Genomic DNA, 17,977 nt, shown 5'->3' on the forward strand with positions numbered 1-17,977 from the left:
CTAAATCAGTAGCAGTAGTAACTGACATCTTACACCTTACAATTACTGTGTAGTCGGACTACCTGCAATTAGGATCTCACCTGTTCCTTTATTTCAGAAGATGGGATAAATGACCGAGCATCACATTTTCTGCAATGTAGCTACTTCTTTCTCTGATAGGAGATTGTACTAGCATATATTGATAACATTATCTTTAGTATTTTTTCATCAAAGAAGTTAGAATAGACACGATCTTAGAAAGGTGTGCATTTTGTTGTGACTGACAGAACGTGAACCTGACTGTGAGTGACATTTTTAGTGTGGGGAGTTCCAATTTATAACCACTGAAAATGTTAACTTTGAGAGGATCTAAAATCTATATTTAAGCAGAAAAAATAAATTTAACAAAACTTTCATTTTCTCTTACTCAAACTCTGTCACTACAAATTTTAAATTTGAAACTACTTAAATCTCTTATAGTTCTGTTTTTATTGTCCATACAACCACCAACAGTAACACTTCACATCTCTGTTCATCATCTGTCACACTAGCTGATGCTTAAACAACAGAACGCTCCTTTCCCCATCCATAACTGACCCATCACCAAGAAGACAATGTGCCGTGGGAAACCATTTTGATTCCACATCTGCCTTTTCCTAACTCTGTCACTCAAGTATCCCACTTAACTTTGGGGCACAATTTCCTTGTCACTAAGTGGAGATAAATAGTAAAAGACGATGTGCTAGTTTGGCCATGCACCTGCTTCTGTGAGACCGCTCTTGATAGCCAAGGAATGCTAGGAAGACACTTGAAAAAGTGTCAAAAAACAAGAGGGCTTGTAATTAATGAAACAAAAGAATCAATGGTGCTGTGTCTGTTTCTTCAGCCCCACTTTATTCATGAACATAGTGGGTTTTCATTACTCAAAATACTGTCACGGGTGTGTCTCGGGATATTTAAAAGTATCATTCAAAAGATTCCTACTAAAGTAGGGAATATTTTAGGAAAACATGAAGTGTTTCTCTGGTTCTCAGAAACAACCCCTTTCCTCCCCAAGAATAAAGTTTCCATAATTTCTTCTTCACTCTAGACCCAAAATTCCTAAATTTTATTTTTAATATAGTGCTAATATCATGCTTCATGAAGCAGCTGATAGCTTATTTTAAATGACAGAGCTGTAATTTATAAATATTATGGCTGCCATTCTCTTCAAGTAAGTGGAAATCCACTTACTTTATCCCCAACAAATTAATACATAAATATATACCAATGTATTTATCATTTTACCAATGAATGTAATCACAGTACATGAAATCCTTTCAGTTTGCTGATGAGGTAGATTTTAAAAAAAAATCTGTAACTCTATTTTCACCCGTATTTATATGACTTCAGGAATGTCTGTAACTAATTGTAACCATGGAAAAGAAGCCCAAACACAGGTACTCTCAAAGTTTGTGGTAAAATGACACCTTTCAATACCTTCTATTTGAGTGACAGCCACACCTGCCAAAGATCTATTGTGTATACTATTTTTGTCGCAAAAATGTCTTGTAGGTTTGGCTTATTTAATCATCTTCAGCAAACCCAGAAGAGTGCTGAAATATGGAAAGATTAAGAGTCGTTCCAGGATATAAAATGAATTCCAGAGCTAAGAAGAAACCCTTATAATTTTTTTCCTTTTAGCTATAAACTCATAATAGATTACCCTCTGGTCTAAGTAGTCACAGATGGAGAGTTTGCAACTCACCACATGAGCCAGAAAAAATTGTTTTTAGTTCCCTTTCATGTAAATCCAAAGAACAAACAAATCAACGAGTGTGCAGCTTGATAAGCAAAAAGGTGGTTCTGTGGCAGTCAGTTTAGTTAAAACCAAATCTGCAGAGACAGCTGGGAAAGAAATAAAGCTAGACTAACTTCCCACCAAAATGGGGGGGTCTTTAATTTGCCAGAGGTGATAATAGCCACCCTCTGTTGGAGATGACACTTGGAAAGAGGTATGGCAGCAAAGCCAAGTGCATTGTCACCACCTGACAGTAGCTGACCACTTCACCCCGATACTTTTCCTCCAGTATAGTGGAGATAGTAACAGTTTCTCAGAGCATATAAGAAGTAGCTCAGAAAGTGTTATTAAAACTCCTCCTGTCTGGCATGCAGAGGGACAATAAGTCGTCATCACCATTTGGATAAAGACCCGATGAAAGGTTTCTTTTGTAGACTGCAGTAGAGGAGACAGATCTCAAGTATATAATTAAATAGTTTATGGTAAGTGCAATGAAAGAACATTGTGCTATGAGAACAATGAGAGGAGTGTATAGAGAGTTGGGGGGGGAGGGGTTAAGTGACTAAAGAGCCCAAAAGCGCTATGGCCTCATTTTAGACTGACTATAAAGAGAATGGGAACTGGAACAGCAGTTCGCCTACTCGAGGCCCTGATAGAATGATGAATTCAGACATCTTTCTTCCTTTATTGATAGATAATATTGACAACCAAGGGATTGATAGAATAGTAACTTCAATGAAAGAACAGTGGAGTCAGCCACCCTGCTCAACTACACCAGTCAAAGGCGGACTTCTGATTACGGATCCATTGTTTTCTTAATGGATTATTCTGAAGATCTTGCCCATCCTTTGTAAACTCACTTTTATCAATTTGTACCTGCTTTCAACTTTTTTCCGGTCCATCACTGTCTTATAGTCGCCTGAATAGCTTAGTTTACTAGTTCTCCTTAGATTTCCTCTAATTAGGCCTGGCTAAAACATGGCAATCCCCCCCACCCCCACCACCTTCACCCTAAGCATTTTCTTTCACAACCTAATACAACTGCAGGACTAAAACATCTATTTAGGAGGCATTAACATGAATTTTGCTAAAAGCTGTAATGTACTACTTTTAATAATGAAATTTTAAATGAGAGGGCATGATGACTACTCAAATTTTTGACGGGTGCTTGCCATTTCCCCTTGTTTTACGTGCTGATTGTCTTCCCTATCTCGCTGTAGGTAGAGGTACTGCTGTATTGTAGAAGTCCTAAAACCAGGAACCATGTCTGCTGCTTCTTGCTCTGTGGCCTACCTATAGACTCACTGTTAAATGTAAAATTTGTCTAAATTTTGTGTCGTAAGCATCCTAAAAGATTATGAAACTTAACCTCTGCCCTTTTAAATCTAATCTTGTGGTGAAATCAGATACATCTGCGTGTAAACTATTGCAGAATTAAGGGCACAGACCTTACTCCAGCACTAACAACCAAGCCAACCAGGATGCACAGCATATGAGAGCAGAATAATGGAAATTAAGTGGAAGGAGATATCACAACCTTTGAAGAGACTGGGAGTGGTATCATTTGATGAGACTTAAAGGATCATAAACTACTAGACACAATGATTAGGACAGAGGAGATAATGTTACAGAAAGAATTCACTGCTAAGTACAACTAAAAAAAAAAAAATCAAAATCTGTGTTTTAGTTTCAGACATTACACCACTTCCTAAAAGTTATTTCCTCAAGCATGGAGGTTAAACATTTGTTAAATTTTTAACATTTAAAATATATAGATAAGTGGCTTTGATTTTTTTGATGTACTGGTGAATCTGAGCCATAGATTTTGCTGCTTCTATTAGTAATTAGTTATACGGCACTTATTGATTATAGGTATTACTTTGTATCAATGAGGAAAAAGCTCTGGAGAAGAAAAAGCCCTTCTTCTGTTTAACCAGTGGGCTCAATAAATTTTTAAGGTATTTGTCAGTAACAATGTAGTGTCGCCTGGTTCCCTTTTGATATCTTGCTAATACTGGAATACTGTCTAGTTAATAATTTGGTTTTGAGGTTTTTTGTTTGTTTTCAGTTAAATAACAGTGCTACAGGGTAGATCTTGAAGCTGAATCAGGGAACTTGGACTTGAGTCTGAACTCCACAGTACTTTGCCTCCAGGCCTGGGGAATGTTTTGTTTTGGTTTTGGTTTGGTTTGGCTTTTGTTTTAATACCTTAAAAGCCTCATCCTTCATTGATGAACAGGAAGAATAAAAATCCTACTTTTTTGATTAAACTATGAAGGTCCAGGTACAGTACCTTGTGTAGACTGACAGTATTTAAGTGCTGGAAGTATTTAAGTGCTGTTACTATTTATTCTTTTGGAAAATAAAACCTGAAATGGGAAGACTTAATTTTATTTATGACAGTTAAGTCAGAGTTCTATTTGCTGATTGTGTTGTTGAAAGGTTTTGCTGTATTTTAGCAAAGTACTTTTAGTTTGTCACCTAGTAAAAACCTTATCAGGCAAAAGAAAAGTCACCCCCTCCCCATTACAATTACTACTGTACTCTCATCAGCAGGGCAATAAAGTAGGGAAATAGTTATTAGAAAAATAGAAACATTCATGTAAGGAGGTCTGTGATTTAAATATACTAGGGCTACCAAGTGGACCTGATAAAACTGCAGAATACATTGCTGTTTGTCTTACTCCAGAGGAGGCCTTTTTGGGTCATGGGATCTTCATCATTAACTGCAAAGATTTCTAGAATAACTGCAGTGACATTGAACTTCAATTCATTGCATTTTTTTCCTCTTCCAATTAAGAACGAGCCAGAATAGAAAGGAACTACCATTGTAAAATCTAAGGTCTTTAAGATAGAATTAGCAAGAATGTTATAGTAATTGTTTAAGAGTATATGTTCCATAATTTTTACGTCACTATAGTTCTTCATGGTACTATAATACCCAGTTAAATTTAATGATTGGTGACAGGTATAAGTGTCTGACCTCTAGTGGCTATAGCATGTAGCTGCAGCTCAGTGGTGGGGTTAAAAAAAAAAAAGACTACAGAAAGAATTGTTCACAGATGCGAATAATATTCTACACTGTAAAAAAAAATATTCTACAAGGTAGTGCCTGATTAACCTTCCTGAAGTTCTTCTAGTCGAGTTGTCCGGGTACTGGCTCAACAAGAGTTGTGAACCACCTTTGTCAAGCTGTAAAATCAGGTGCTTGAAATGTCAGCAGATCCTGCCCTGACAACCCAAGCCAACAAATCTCTACAGTATTTTTAGTACAGATTCTGAAGTTCTTACAAGTTTTAGCATTGATGTTCAGCTTTACTTCATAGGCTGTATGAAGTATTTTAAACTATCAACAGAATAGATATGTATGATGCCTATGCTAATTAGATGTCTATATAAACGTCTTTTCATAGCATGTAGATGTGTGGATTTAAATGAATATTTTCAGATTCAAGTTGAACAGCATTACTGTTTCTCATATTCCATCGTGATGGAGTCAAGGATGCTTTTGGTAATCAGGAAACAAATTGAGGTTGGCCAACAATGTGAGGACATAAACTGATTACTCTAACTAATCTAAATAGACAGATGCTACATTTAATATGATGCCACAACTGAAAAATTCTGAGACGATTTATATTATCTTTAGGTCAAGTAATTAAAAAAAATATGCCTGTGATAGTACATTTATTTTCCTTTATCTTTAACATGCTCAGCAGCAGTATTTAATTTTTGCTCTCATAATTTGTATCTCAGTAGATGAGAACTTTTATCTCAATAGTTTAATGAACCATAAAGTGCTGGACATTTTTGGTTGATGTGGATCTTTAATAATTCTTTTAATTTCAAATACCATGTGGATGATAAAGTTCTATATACTTTAAGGAGTCTAGCAATTGCTACATCTCTTCCTCTGTCCATTTTCCTAAAGTCAGCACCTTCTTTCGCTTACCAAGAGTCTACGCTCTAATTTCTTGTCTGCCTGCCTTATGGTACATTTGTAGTGCTTAGTGTTTCGTGTTACCATAGAGACAGGAAGAGCTCCAAAGCCCTGCAAGAGCCCAGGTCTTTGAGGAAACAGGCCTGCTGGCTAGAAAAGCCCGAGGCAGGAATCTAGCAGTAAATGGAAAGAAGGAATTATGTAGTCAGATCCAACTGTGTGTCCATAGGTTGTAGGACGCACAGATTCAGTCAATGCTGCATTCAGAGTGAGTTGTTTACATAAACCAATTTTTCAGAGATTTCAGTGCAGCCTGAGGCTTCATATGGACCAAACCCTGTGTTTATCTATAAGAACATAACTGATATGACAGAGATATATTCATTTTTAGGGTTTCTTCATTAAAAGAGCAGTTTCTAAGAAAGGTCTTCTGCTTGACTTACTTGGCTGTTCAGAAATCTCACCTTTAAAATGAACATCTATATTCTTTGATTCAGCCGAAACCATCAAATTGCAGTTTGAGCACAAGGAACTCTCCAACCAGCACCAAATCTGATCCAAACATGCCAGTTCTAGAAATGTTTACCCTAAATTGTCATTTAGCATTTCCATATTTTAGGTACATGAAGCTTTTAACTACCTCTGACTTACTTAGTTGTTATACATGTTAATACAGAATGTAAAATATAAGTTAAAATAATATTTTTATATAGGAGGAAGCTGCCTGTAAGACTTCAAAATAACTTTTTTCTCTTACCTTTGCCTTACAGATATACAAGTGGCAAAGCTGTAAAGGAGAGAAAACTAGAGAAAGGAAGGGAGAGAAAAAAAAAAAGACTTAAGTACAAAAAGAATGAAGTAGAATTTTAAAAGAACAGATGCTATTAAGCAAAGAAAGAGAAAATCAGAAAACCACTAAGCCCCTAGTCTAAGAGCACAGTATAAAAAGGTGTTCTCCCAAAGAAGACAAGTGACCTATACGTTGGTAGCTAAAAGGAGGCTGAGCCAGGTCCTCTGAGCAGTCACTTCCCTCATACTGACAGTAGGAGGCAGACGTGCACTACCTTGAGAAATTTTTTTTTTTTTAAGGTAATGTCTGTGGCTCATGCCAGATTTAAATTTTTACTCATTTTGTAGAAATGCATGAAACCAAAATATTAAAAGTGGTTTCAGGTTTCATAATGAAACTTGGTACCATCAGTCCAGCACAGTATACTCCTGTCCGGGTTCTAAGTAACACATCTAAGTGGAAAGTTGTATGGTGTGTTTTAGCCTGTAGCTATTGTCTATTATATCATTCACAGAAACTACACAAATCCAAATTACCTAGGAATATATAACTGTTGTCTCCTCCTTTATATGACAAAATCATAACGAAATGCCACAATTCAGAACATTGTATGCTTGATTTTTTTCATGTCAGTTAACAACTAAAGAACACAAAGACATTTTCCCTGTTATCTTTCACTTATTGACCTGAGCTCAGTAAGTTATATATTTGGAGGGTTTTTTCCTCAGTGATAGGGATGTATTTGTACCTGATTTACTTCCGTATTATTCAAACAATATGTTTATTTGATAAGCAGCCAGTATTAGTAGAGAATTTGTGACCATTTAACAAAGCCCAAGTTTTCATCCTTACAGAGATGGAGCTTGTAATAAGATACTTTTAAGTTTGTTAGCTTTCTAGTAACATAGAATCCAACTTGACATAAAGATACCAACTCTAGAACACTATTGTCTGGAACCGTGGCATAAACTCCAGGTTCTAGACTTCAGCTATCCAACAGAATAGCCAGGTGTGGCTCTTCAGCTTTCACAATGTTGCTAGCCTGAGTTAAGATAAACTAAGTATAACATACATACATACTTGATTTTAAGAATTTGCTACCAAAAAGTATATCAATTATTTCATGTTCAGATAATATTTAATTTTAAGAATGCATTAGAATTTATCTCATGGGATTTTTTTCCCCATTATTTAACATGGCTTCTTGAAAATCTTAAGTTGCATATGTATCCCACTTCTGTGACTGTCATACTTCTATCAAACAGTACGGTTCTAGGCCCAATGTTAAAGGAGCCAGGAGATTAAAAAGAAAAAAAAAAAGGCAAGTATGTCCTAAACTTGTTTCCCAGGTAGTAGTATCTCTAGGTGTTTTCTTGGAGAAGGATTAATACAAAGGTGTAACAGTCATACAGTTATGTCAGGCTTAGCCTTGGTTACTCAAGCCATAATAATATTAACATTAAGCTTATGAAAAGATAGGTGATGTTCTGAAAACCAAATAAAGATCCATGAATACTACATTCTAGCAAGTTATCTTCGAGTTAGATAGCTATGAGCTTGCTTTTCTTACTGAGAAAACTTACTACTATTATCCTTTGGATAATATTTTGTGAGTAGAGAGAAAGGAACTTAATCTGTGTGTGTGTTGTGTGTATAGTTAGATATAAAATGGTTGGAAGTTAAAATGATCTTCAGTACAATTCAACCCTAGGATTGAATTTGCTAATGAATAAAGTAGATTGTTTCAAGTAGATTTCTATATTCCTATTAGGCATATAGTGAAAATTAACCTTGTGTGAATTTGCATAGAAATGTTGTATTTTTGCAAAAGAATCCTATAACTATATATATATATATATATATATATATAGGTTCATAGTACTAGAGCTGTTAGGTGTGTGTTTTTTCACAGTTGATATGATTTTGCATGTTTATAATAGAAATGATAGAATCCTAAATATTTTAAGGACTCAACACCTCACATGGGAGTAAATACTCATTGATTTAACTAATAAATTGACTTAATTGTAACCAACTCATGATTTCTGGAAGAATATTTGAAGACATTATGGCTATTTAACTTAGCATATTCCCTCATTTTTTTCTTTGCTATTTTTAAGTTGTTCAAGCTTTGATGGATCAAAGAAGAATTAGATTTATTTAATGTAGCTCTGATGCTTAAGAACAGCAGCACCAAGAACTAAGATTTCAGGGCTATATGGTAAAATAGTAAATTATTAGAGCTATCCAGAGGAGTAATATATTGCCTTGTAAGGATATGATTGGAGGCCTTCAAATATTAATTAGATCATAACTATAAAAGGATGCTGAATAAATGGAATTTAACCATTGCCCTGATAGTTCTACCAAGTAACTAAGGGTCTTTCCAATCTTGCTATTACATGATCCTATACTATACAATTCTATGGAGCAAAGGGAAATATAGCATAAGTTATTCCGAAGAAATAACTATACTGGAAATACTGAATAAATGTTGAATTAGGAAGTGTAAGAAATTAAAGGAAATAGTTGAAAGCGCACCAAGAAATACTAAAAAATGGCTTCAGGAAAGTGTTTGGAGTTCTTAACTGGTTATTTTTTATACAACTTTTAAGTCATTAGCACTGCAAATCAGCTTTTCCTAAAACTCCTCACCCTATGGAAGTGACGTGTTCTTCCCATTCCACAGTGTGTCTGCTCAGAGCCATGGGACATTATATTGCAACTGAGTGTGCCTTAGGCCCTGGAAATCCATGGATTTCTTGAAACCTCGTTATCTTCTTTTATAAGATGGACTTGCTAATATCTACTTTTTAGAAATATTTTAATAATGTTATAATATAAAGGTTTTTTATCAGATATAGTGTGTTCAATAATTAACATCCAAACATATCCCTGTATTCTTTGTTCATCCCCTTGCTTGTGAACCTGTAGATCAGCGGATCAGTTTATTTACTGTCTGGTAGTTACCAGGCAGCAGGCAACTGTATTTACTTAGCAATTGTATTTACTTAGTAGCTAAGCCACACACTAGTGACCAGACTTATATGGTGACCTGAGGGCTGTCAGGAACAGATAGCAGGGCGGGTGAAAGGCATTATGGTCACTTTCAGTGTGTCTGTATGAAGAGGAAGCTGCTGTGGAGATTAAAATTTGGTTTGAATATGTGTTGATATAATAATGGCAGGGCATTAGGTAGAAATGCTCAGCTGAGACAGGCACAGTATTGAAGATCTGCCATGAGGCCTGGAGATGCTAAGAGATGTTTGAAGCTGGAGGATTCTGGTGAAAGAAAATGAACAAAGCACTGAAAAGTGGAGCAAGGTTCTAACATAAATGTGTCTGTTCCTTAGGAGAAGAGTGATTGTTTGGGGGAGGGATTGGAAAGGTAACAATACATTACCAAGGAAGATTCTAAATGAACCGTCAAATAGCAGAGGAATCAGCATGGTAAAGGCCTTTTCTTTACAGAACTTTTTAAGCTGCAGTCTGTAGATGAGTTCTGTCTCTGCTCTGTGTAAAACAAGATAAACGTATCCATGTCACCTCTTTCATGGAGGTGTTATAAGAATCAAATAAGTTGACATATAGGGTGAAGTACTGCACACTGTAGAACGGCTATATATAGTGATATTGACATTATTAATTACATAATATTCAAAATATGACCAGCTACTCACACTTCACAGGTGAGTGTCCTAGGCACAGACATTTTCAGTCTATTCTCAGCCTGACAGCTGACTGTAAATTCAGGGGTTTCTTAGCCCCTTGATTTTAAAAAATGTATGGGAATGACTCCTAGAATTTAGAAAGGTGCTTACCTACTGTTACTATACTTTGGTTTGTTACAGTAAAAGGTCACAAGTCAGAACAGGGAGACCCAATCTAGGTAAGGTCCCAGGGGGGCACAAACATTAAGCTTCTCTTGTCTGTAGGGTTACATTAGCCCCCACCCAGTGCCTCCGTGTATGACAAGACACATCATATGCCCACTAGAAACTTCCTGAGCCTCTCAGGGTCTAGAGTTTCTCTTGAAGCCTCCTTACTTAGCCATGACTGACTGAAAAGTTGGCCACACAAGTTGAATTTAATCCATACTCTTCTGCCCTCCAACACTGGGCTCCTATCACTTGGCTCAAAAACTCAACCTTCTAAACATACTATCAGTCTTTGTGCCGTTACCATCACTCCCATCCAGAGTCGCTTACTACCATAATCTGGAGGCTCCCTTCAACAGCAGAGATGCTTCTTTTGCCCTGAAAACTCCAAGGTTTAGACACTATGTTCCAGGACCTGGACAGAGACCAACCAAATTCTTCATACACACATTCTAAAGTTTTAGCAGATATAAGAGAAGATGAAGCATGAGAAAATTCCTTTTAGTTTAGGAATTTTAAGGTTGCTAGTAATCTTGTAAGGGGCAATTTCCATAGAGAGATAGATGACTGAAAGCAAGCTTACAGTTTGCTAAGAGTGGGGTGGTGACAAAGGGGTAAGCAGCTATGAGAGGGAGATCTATCCTGAATCAGAGGGATAAGCAGTTGAGTGGAAAGATTTCATTGCTATTCTCACTGGAGGAAGAGGCTGTACTGCAGCCAGATGTCCTACTATTGGGGGCGGGGAGGGCGGGCCTCGGGGTTCATCTCCTCTTCAGTTCCTTTCTAGCCCTCTGTTCAAATAGGAAGAGCCAGTATAGGTAATTGCAAATTGGAATGCTGTCTTGGAAATTTTATTTTAAAGGCATTGAGAGAGAATAGATGGGAGAAAGAGAGGTGTGAGATTCTGCCCCCCGCCCCAAATTCTAGTCTGTCAATTATTTCCTCTCTTCAGAGGCAACTTAACAACAACAACAAAAAAAAAAAGCCACTCTGCTTTGTCTATTTTGTTTAAATTGGGAGAATAATTTGATTTTTGTTTTTGTGTAATTGGTTTCAGTAAGAGTTTCTGGCACTTCTAAATGATTGTAACTACATACAAAATGTTTCTTTACTCTTTTTATCATTTTTATATATTTTCAATACAAAAGGTAAAACAAACAGCAAAATGAAATCAAGAGAAGACAATTATCTATAGGATCAGTAAATCAGCAGTCAGGAAAACCCCACGGGTCAGGGCTGCTGGCGGCCAGCACAGACTTCGGTTATTGCATAGATTAAAAACATAGATTTGTCACACACTGTACTATCCTGTAGACCCAGTAGTGCTTTAAAAATTATATTTATGGGTCATTTTTTTTCTCTCACCCAAGTAAAGCCAATGCTGGGGTGAAGCAAATGGTTACTTAGTAGGTCAAAGTAATAGGTTAAGAGCAAAAGGTGAAGAATTGTAAGGAGAGACCAGATTTCAGGAAGACTGAGTCAAAACATTCAATTTAGGACCCCAGAGTTCTATATTCTTCCGCCTGTCCAAGCTGCCACAGGCTCACCATTGACCACAAAGGCTGGGGCTCAATTTTATATTTCATTTGAGAGTTGGCACTTCTAAGAAGCCAGTGACCATTAGAACCACAATGTGATGGGGGAATCAATAGTGACTTAAAGGAATAATGTCTCTTTCTGAACCATAACTGGCATTTCCTGTGGCAAAGAGGGTTTTCCCAAGAGCATCTGCCAGGGCCTATGCTTTGCCTGTTGAGTCGAAGAAGCTGAGCAACTGGTGACTGAAATAGTTGCTTCATTTGAATGCCAAGTTGTAAGTATTTATATTTACCTTTTTGTCAGCAACTTTCCTGATTTCCTGTGTTCTTTGTGGTACTCAAGAAACAATGGAAATGTTAGCTCAGGATGATGGTGTTTTGTTTTTCCGCTTGCTTTGTCAGCCAAGTCTGCACTCTACCAAAGGTCATGTGGAATATAAATAACCCTGGTTTATCTCTAGGTTTTTATTCTCATTTCTAAGTACAGTGGATTCTCTGCATTTGAGAGCCATTCAACTTTTCAGTTAAAAAAAAAAATTTAAATGCTATGGTGGGATGTTTGAATCTTAGAATGAAAATCATATAAGGAATTCAAATAAATGAATTTTCCTGTCATTAAAAAAAATAGCATGTATTTTCACCAAGCATTTCTACAGAAACAAAGACGTGTGGATTAAATTCCCTCACTGACCTGGTACTAAAAATAGCAGCTGGTTTTTGACCGTCTGTGCTACAATCACCAGTGGCCCAGGAATCTTGCCAATTACCCTACAGAGATCATACTTCTCACAGACATCAATTAGAATGTCTTAAAGAGGGGACTTCACCTGGATTCAATTCACAGAATAAGCACAAGCTTCCTCTCTGTGGCAAATCAAGCATTTATTTATTTATTTTGCCTTAATACTTTTAGTTTCCATTTTAAAATGTGTGTTGGTTAAAGATTTGAGTTGAGGGAAAATAGCAAGTGCTTTTCTATTGACGCCCGGCATTATCTTGCATTGCGAGACCATATGTCCCAGTGTGTCATCTTGTGTTTGGTCCATTTCATAAGAAAAGCCTGAGCTCCTCTACTGGTATTCTCCACCTTACAGAGTTAAGAAATGAACCACTTTTGCAAGTAAATGTATGCTTTAAATGTACTGTGTGGAATTTGAGTCTCCAATTCAGCCCCATATGAAGCCACCAGTAACAGATTTTTAAAATAATGGCAAAAGACCCCCACCTGGGACCAACATATTAAGATTTCTACCTAAAAGTCAACTACCAATTTAGGAGCTTCTACATGCAGTTGTTTTCTCTAAATATCCCATAATTCTAGGATAGGAGACTTGTCCAAGCCAACTTCATTTATCTGCTTCACAATTTAGGCTGCGACTGCCTCATTTTCTGTGTGGGTATCTACACTAGGGCCAGAGACAAAGCAGAAAAGACACTAAGGGTCTAGTCGAGGCTAATGAGATGCTGACAGGATCGTGAGGGTCAGAGTAAAAAAGCCTTACCTACAAATTTCTAATGGTGTTTAAGCTTATGAAAGAAACCCTTATTATTATTATTACTATTATTTTACTTCTTCAGTGGTCTCAGGAATGACACCTTTCATATGTCTTACCTATTACTTCTTACAAAAATTTCTCCACCCAAAACTACAGAGGAGTTAAGTAACAACCCACAGCTGTGTGGGGGCTTCTCAACAAGGTAGAAATGCCCCTGCCTATATTAGTCCACCCACTGCAATCCCCCCAAGCCTCCAAAGAAGTTCAAAGAGCAAACACTAAAAGAGAAACTCAGACTCTGCAAGCATTTCATCCTTGGATATAAGTTGAATAAGGAGGACTGAAATTGCCGTGGAATGCAATCCTTGTTTTCAGCAACACACAGCTTATTAGTGACCTTGACAGAAGCTGTTTCAGAAGAGTGAAGGGTCAAAAGCATGATTGGGCGGGTTTAAGAGAAAAATGAGATGAGAGGAATTGCGACAATAAATATGGGCAATTCTTTTGAGATACTTTGCTATAAAGGGAGTCAACAATTGAGGTAGTAGATGGAGCAGGAAGTAGTCAAATAGAGGGTTTTTGTTGTTGTTGTTGTTATTAAGGTGGATATCACTGTATGTTTGTGTGCAGAGCGGAATACTGCCTTAAGGAAGGAAGCCTTTTCAATGCGGGGAGAGGGCACAGTTGAGGAGTAGCTGTGAGACTTAAAGGTTACTCTGTAGGTGACACCTATATTGAGACGCTTGTCTTTTCCTTTCTCTGTAAATGCTTTCTAAGGTGGTCACTTGCCCTCCAAGTCTGAGGCTATTCAGATGCTCTGACCTTTCTTACTTTGTGATGACCTTACCAGCGAGGGCTGAAATGCCGTTTTATTAATAGCACTTTTTATCTAGAAAGCATTTTTTACACTTTACACAGCAAGGGTGTTTAAGGGAGGGTAGGGTGTTCTTAAGTAAATGAGTAGTATGTGGTGCCCATCTTGCAGCATGGCACGCAGATGGAGTGTAGGACCTCTGTGACTGGTAGGTGTAGAGAGGGCGCCTAGGGCAAGTCTCTTCTGGTTGCTTCTATGAATCAAATGAGAGCAAGGAAGACCACGTTGGCTGTTTGAGAGGTGAGGGTATGAAGTACCCTTCTGTCTAGGAGAATGGATGCACTAGGAAACTCGTGGAGTTCAGGTTGCCCTTAACTTCTTAGTATTAAATTTAAGTGAGATAACAAAAGAAAAGCAATGCTAAGGTAGTTTACATAGGTATACGAGTGGCTTTACAAGTTATTAGGTGAGAGAATTCAATGTGTCAGAAAGTATTTTGCAGATAAGATAAAACTTAGATTTTGGATACTTAGCACTTTTCCTTAGCAAAAAGCTTTTCAATTCCAGACAGCCTCTGTATCTCCGGAGACAGCAATTGGCTTCTGCCAGTGATTTACTGAGTCCCCAAGTATCAACAAATGACTTAACCTCCTTTTGCTTTTACCTCTCAAGTCTATAAAATGAGGGTGGTAATGTTTAAAGTGCAACAAATGCTTTATAGATAAAGGTGCTATATAAATACAAGCTATTAATAAAACGGTATTTCAGCCCTCGCTGGTAAGGTCATCACAAAGTCAGAAAGGTCAGAGCATCATGAATAGCCTCAGACTTGGATGGCAAGTGACCACCTTAGAAAGTGCTTACAGAGGAAGAAAAGACAAGTGTCTCAATATAGGCATCACCTACAGAGTTGCCTTTAAGTTTCACAGCCACTCCTCTCCTGTCAGACTCAGAGAGATTAAATAACCAGGTAAAGCTAACTGGTGGAAGTTGGATTTCAATCCAGATTTACCTTACTCTTCACTGCCACCTGTAGAATTGGGCTCAATACATTATTGCTATAGAATGTACGTCAGAATTACTTACAAACATTATAGACCTGTTTTAACCAACTTAATCTCTTCTGTGCCATGAAACATCTAAGTTGATTTGCCCAATAGAATACAGTTTATAAGAAATCCAATGACAAGGTAGGAACATCTCAGAGAAGGATTGGTAAGGTAGCCAGAAGGTTGTACTTAGCTACAAATGCCATTTTCAGACACCCTTGGGGGCAGGAGGGGGCCGGCAAAGGAAAACAGATATGCAGTCAGGGGAAAACCATGTCCACTCTGCTCATTACTGTAGTACAATATATACATTATAAACTGCTTAAGAGAAAAATCACTGCTGGTAGATTTTGATTTTTGAGTAACAATGGCCCACCTGAGAGAGGTGATAGGAAAAGTGTATTTTCTTCCAACAGCTAAAAGGTGATCATACTTCTAAAATTTGTTGAGATTGTCCAAGAAAGTGTGTAAAATACTCATCCATCACTGGAAGCCCCTGGTCAGGAAATGACAGTGCAGTAAATATCTTCAGCAGCCACCTTTTAATGTACAAGCTGTTTTCGGTTGGAATTTTCAGCACTCATATAAAACACACTGTCATGAGTGACTGCTTGTGCTCCAAAGTCATTACTACTGGGATAATGGAACATCTCTCAGCGAATAACCAAAAAACTTTAAATGTCATGTCAAGTTTGTGGAAGCTCTGTTCAAGGTTACATGAATACTGAGGGTGTCTGGTTTCAAAAAGTTAAGAGATCTGTAAGAAGGAACACCCACACGATTGTATGACGTACGAGTCGATTAAGAAAATTCAGTGTTCTCTGAAAAGTCCATCAGCCAAGCCCTTTAGTTATTAGTGATGACAACTTTCTCCTTACAGTCTCAGGATCAGTGTCCCAAATGAAAGCAGGTGTGTGTACATGTCTATTTGACAGCTAAATTATAGAATTCTAATCTGCTAGGAATTCTATAATTTCCCTGCCAAATTCAATATTATTTTAAGGGAAATCATTGAATTATTAAATTCCTATTGCAAGCTTTCCTCCTTGGTTTTGTTCAAAAAGGGTATTCACTCTAATGCTTGTCTTGAGTGAAAGTGTGAAAATGGTTCCTTTACCCCCCATGCACATTCATTGAGCATCTGTTGTGCAACAAGGCCACTACCTATGATGCAGCAGTATTCAAAGTTATGTCCCAGCTTTCTCAGGGCTTACCTTCCAGTGAAGAGCTAGGTGATGACAAGTAAGCAATTATATGATGTGCCCTATAGAACAAAGACTGGGGCAGGGTGGGCGGGAAGAGATGGAGTAAAAAAGGGTAAGTATATTTCAAAGAAGATGACTTCAAAGAAGACCTCTACTAAAATAGCATCTGAGCACACAGACCTGAACAGAATAACAGAGATTGATGTTTCAAGCAGACAGGAAGAAGCATTAATGCCATTGAAATTACTGTATATTGTGGTTTACTTTTTCTTAACCTCTGCATATTTAAATCACACTCTGGTGAATAATTTTAGTTTAGTCAGGCTAAAGGACTTGTTTATTGAAGATAATTATTCTAAGCTTATGCTTCATATTGTACACAGTTCTTGCTTATCACAGTGATAAGTTTTTATGTTTCCTTACTGTAGAAAATCAAAAAGTGCCTCTGACAGAAGGGTCACGTTCACACTGCAATATCAATTGCAACTCAACAAGAACTCCAGTCGCCAAGGAACTTAATTATAATCTAGACACTCATACGTCTACAGGGAGGATCAAGGCAGTTGAGAAGAAGGAAGCCTGTAACATAGAAAGCAACAGAAAAAAGGAAATGGAACGTCTTGGCTCGGTTTCTAAAAATGAATCCGTTCCTGAAGTTGAAGCCCTGCTGGCAAGATTACGAGCTTTATAAATTAAACTGGTAAAAAAAATGATTAAGCCAAATATAAAGCTATGCTCTAAGCTATAACACTTGAAAAAATTGCTTTTTATATGAGTGACTTTATATAGAATTAAATTATGGTATATATTAGAAAAATAATGCAAAGCTAAATATATGATTGCAATACTTTCTCTATGTGCTTGAGGTTTCAGCTTATTCAAGTTTGTAATGGACTTTAATGCCTTTTTTGGGGTCTCCTGGTATTCACAGGTTCTATATTTGGTGGTTAAATTATACATAATGCTTTCAGAAGCAGGTAGGTGACTGTTCAGCAATATGTCCTTAAGAAAATATCTTTGCCACTAATTGTAATTTCTACTTTAACATACTCAAAATTAATGAATGCTAAATCATCAACCTGAAGTCTTGCTTCTCATAACCATGTGTGTTATTTATATAGGCCCCATGTCTCCTCAACTGAGATATACAGGCTTACGCATCGAAAACAAAAACCTGAATCTATCAGATATTTGAGGAGGTGGTTTTAAGTTCTTTGTTACTGAGTTCATGTTAATTAGACCCTGCAGAAGTTAAAGGGCAATTGAGTACATTTCCAAAAATGATATACTAGGAATGTATCTATCTCTTGGCCCAATGCATGGGCATTTTTTTGTATGAAGTAGAGCTATACAGTATTACCATGTTGCTGAAACTTAGTCAAGTGAACATTGTTCCTGTAGTGATTATGACTCAATTGCCATTTTAAACTTCCAAAATTCTTTAAAGTTTCTGTGCACAAAGTTGAAATTGTATTTTCTTTAATCTGACAATCATTAACTGCTTTAAG

At 37.1% G+C, this 17,977-nt stretch overlaps 1 protein-coding gene across 4 annotated transcripts in view; it reads left to right on the plus strand.

The window, feature by feature from the left end:
- The window catches only part of DIAPH3 (diaphanous-related formin 3), a 442,990-nt gene extending 425,788 nt beyond the window's left edge, over positions 1–17,202 (plus strand). For all 4 annotated transcript variants that reach the window (XM_004680109.2, XM_004680110.2, XM_004680111.2 and 1 more), the window contains one exon: positions 16,898–17,202. In XM_004680109.2, the coding sequence (XP_004680166.1) occupies positions 16,898–17,160 (263 nt within the window). In that variant the 3' untranslated portion in view covers positions 17,161–17,202. The remainder of the gene's footprint in view (positions 1–16,897) is intronic.
- The last annotated feature ends 775 nt before the right edge of the window (positions 17,203–17,977 follow it).

Source organism: Condylura cristata, unplaced genomic scaffold, assembly GCF_000260355.1.
Source record: "Condylura cristata isolate star-nosed mole 26May11 unplaced genomic scaffold, ConCri1.0 scaffold00010, whole genome shotgun sequence".
In the NCBI taxonomy this organism is placed as follows: domain Eukaryota; kingdom Metazoa; phylum Chordata; class Mammalia; order Eulipotyphla; family Talpidae; genus Condylura; species Condylura cristata.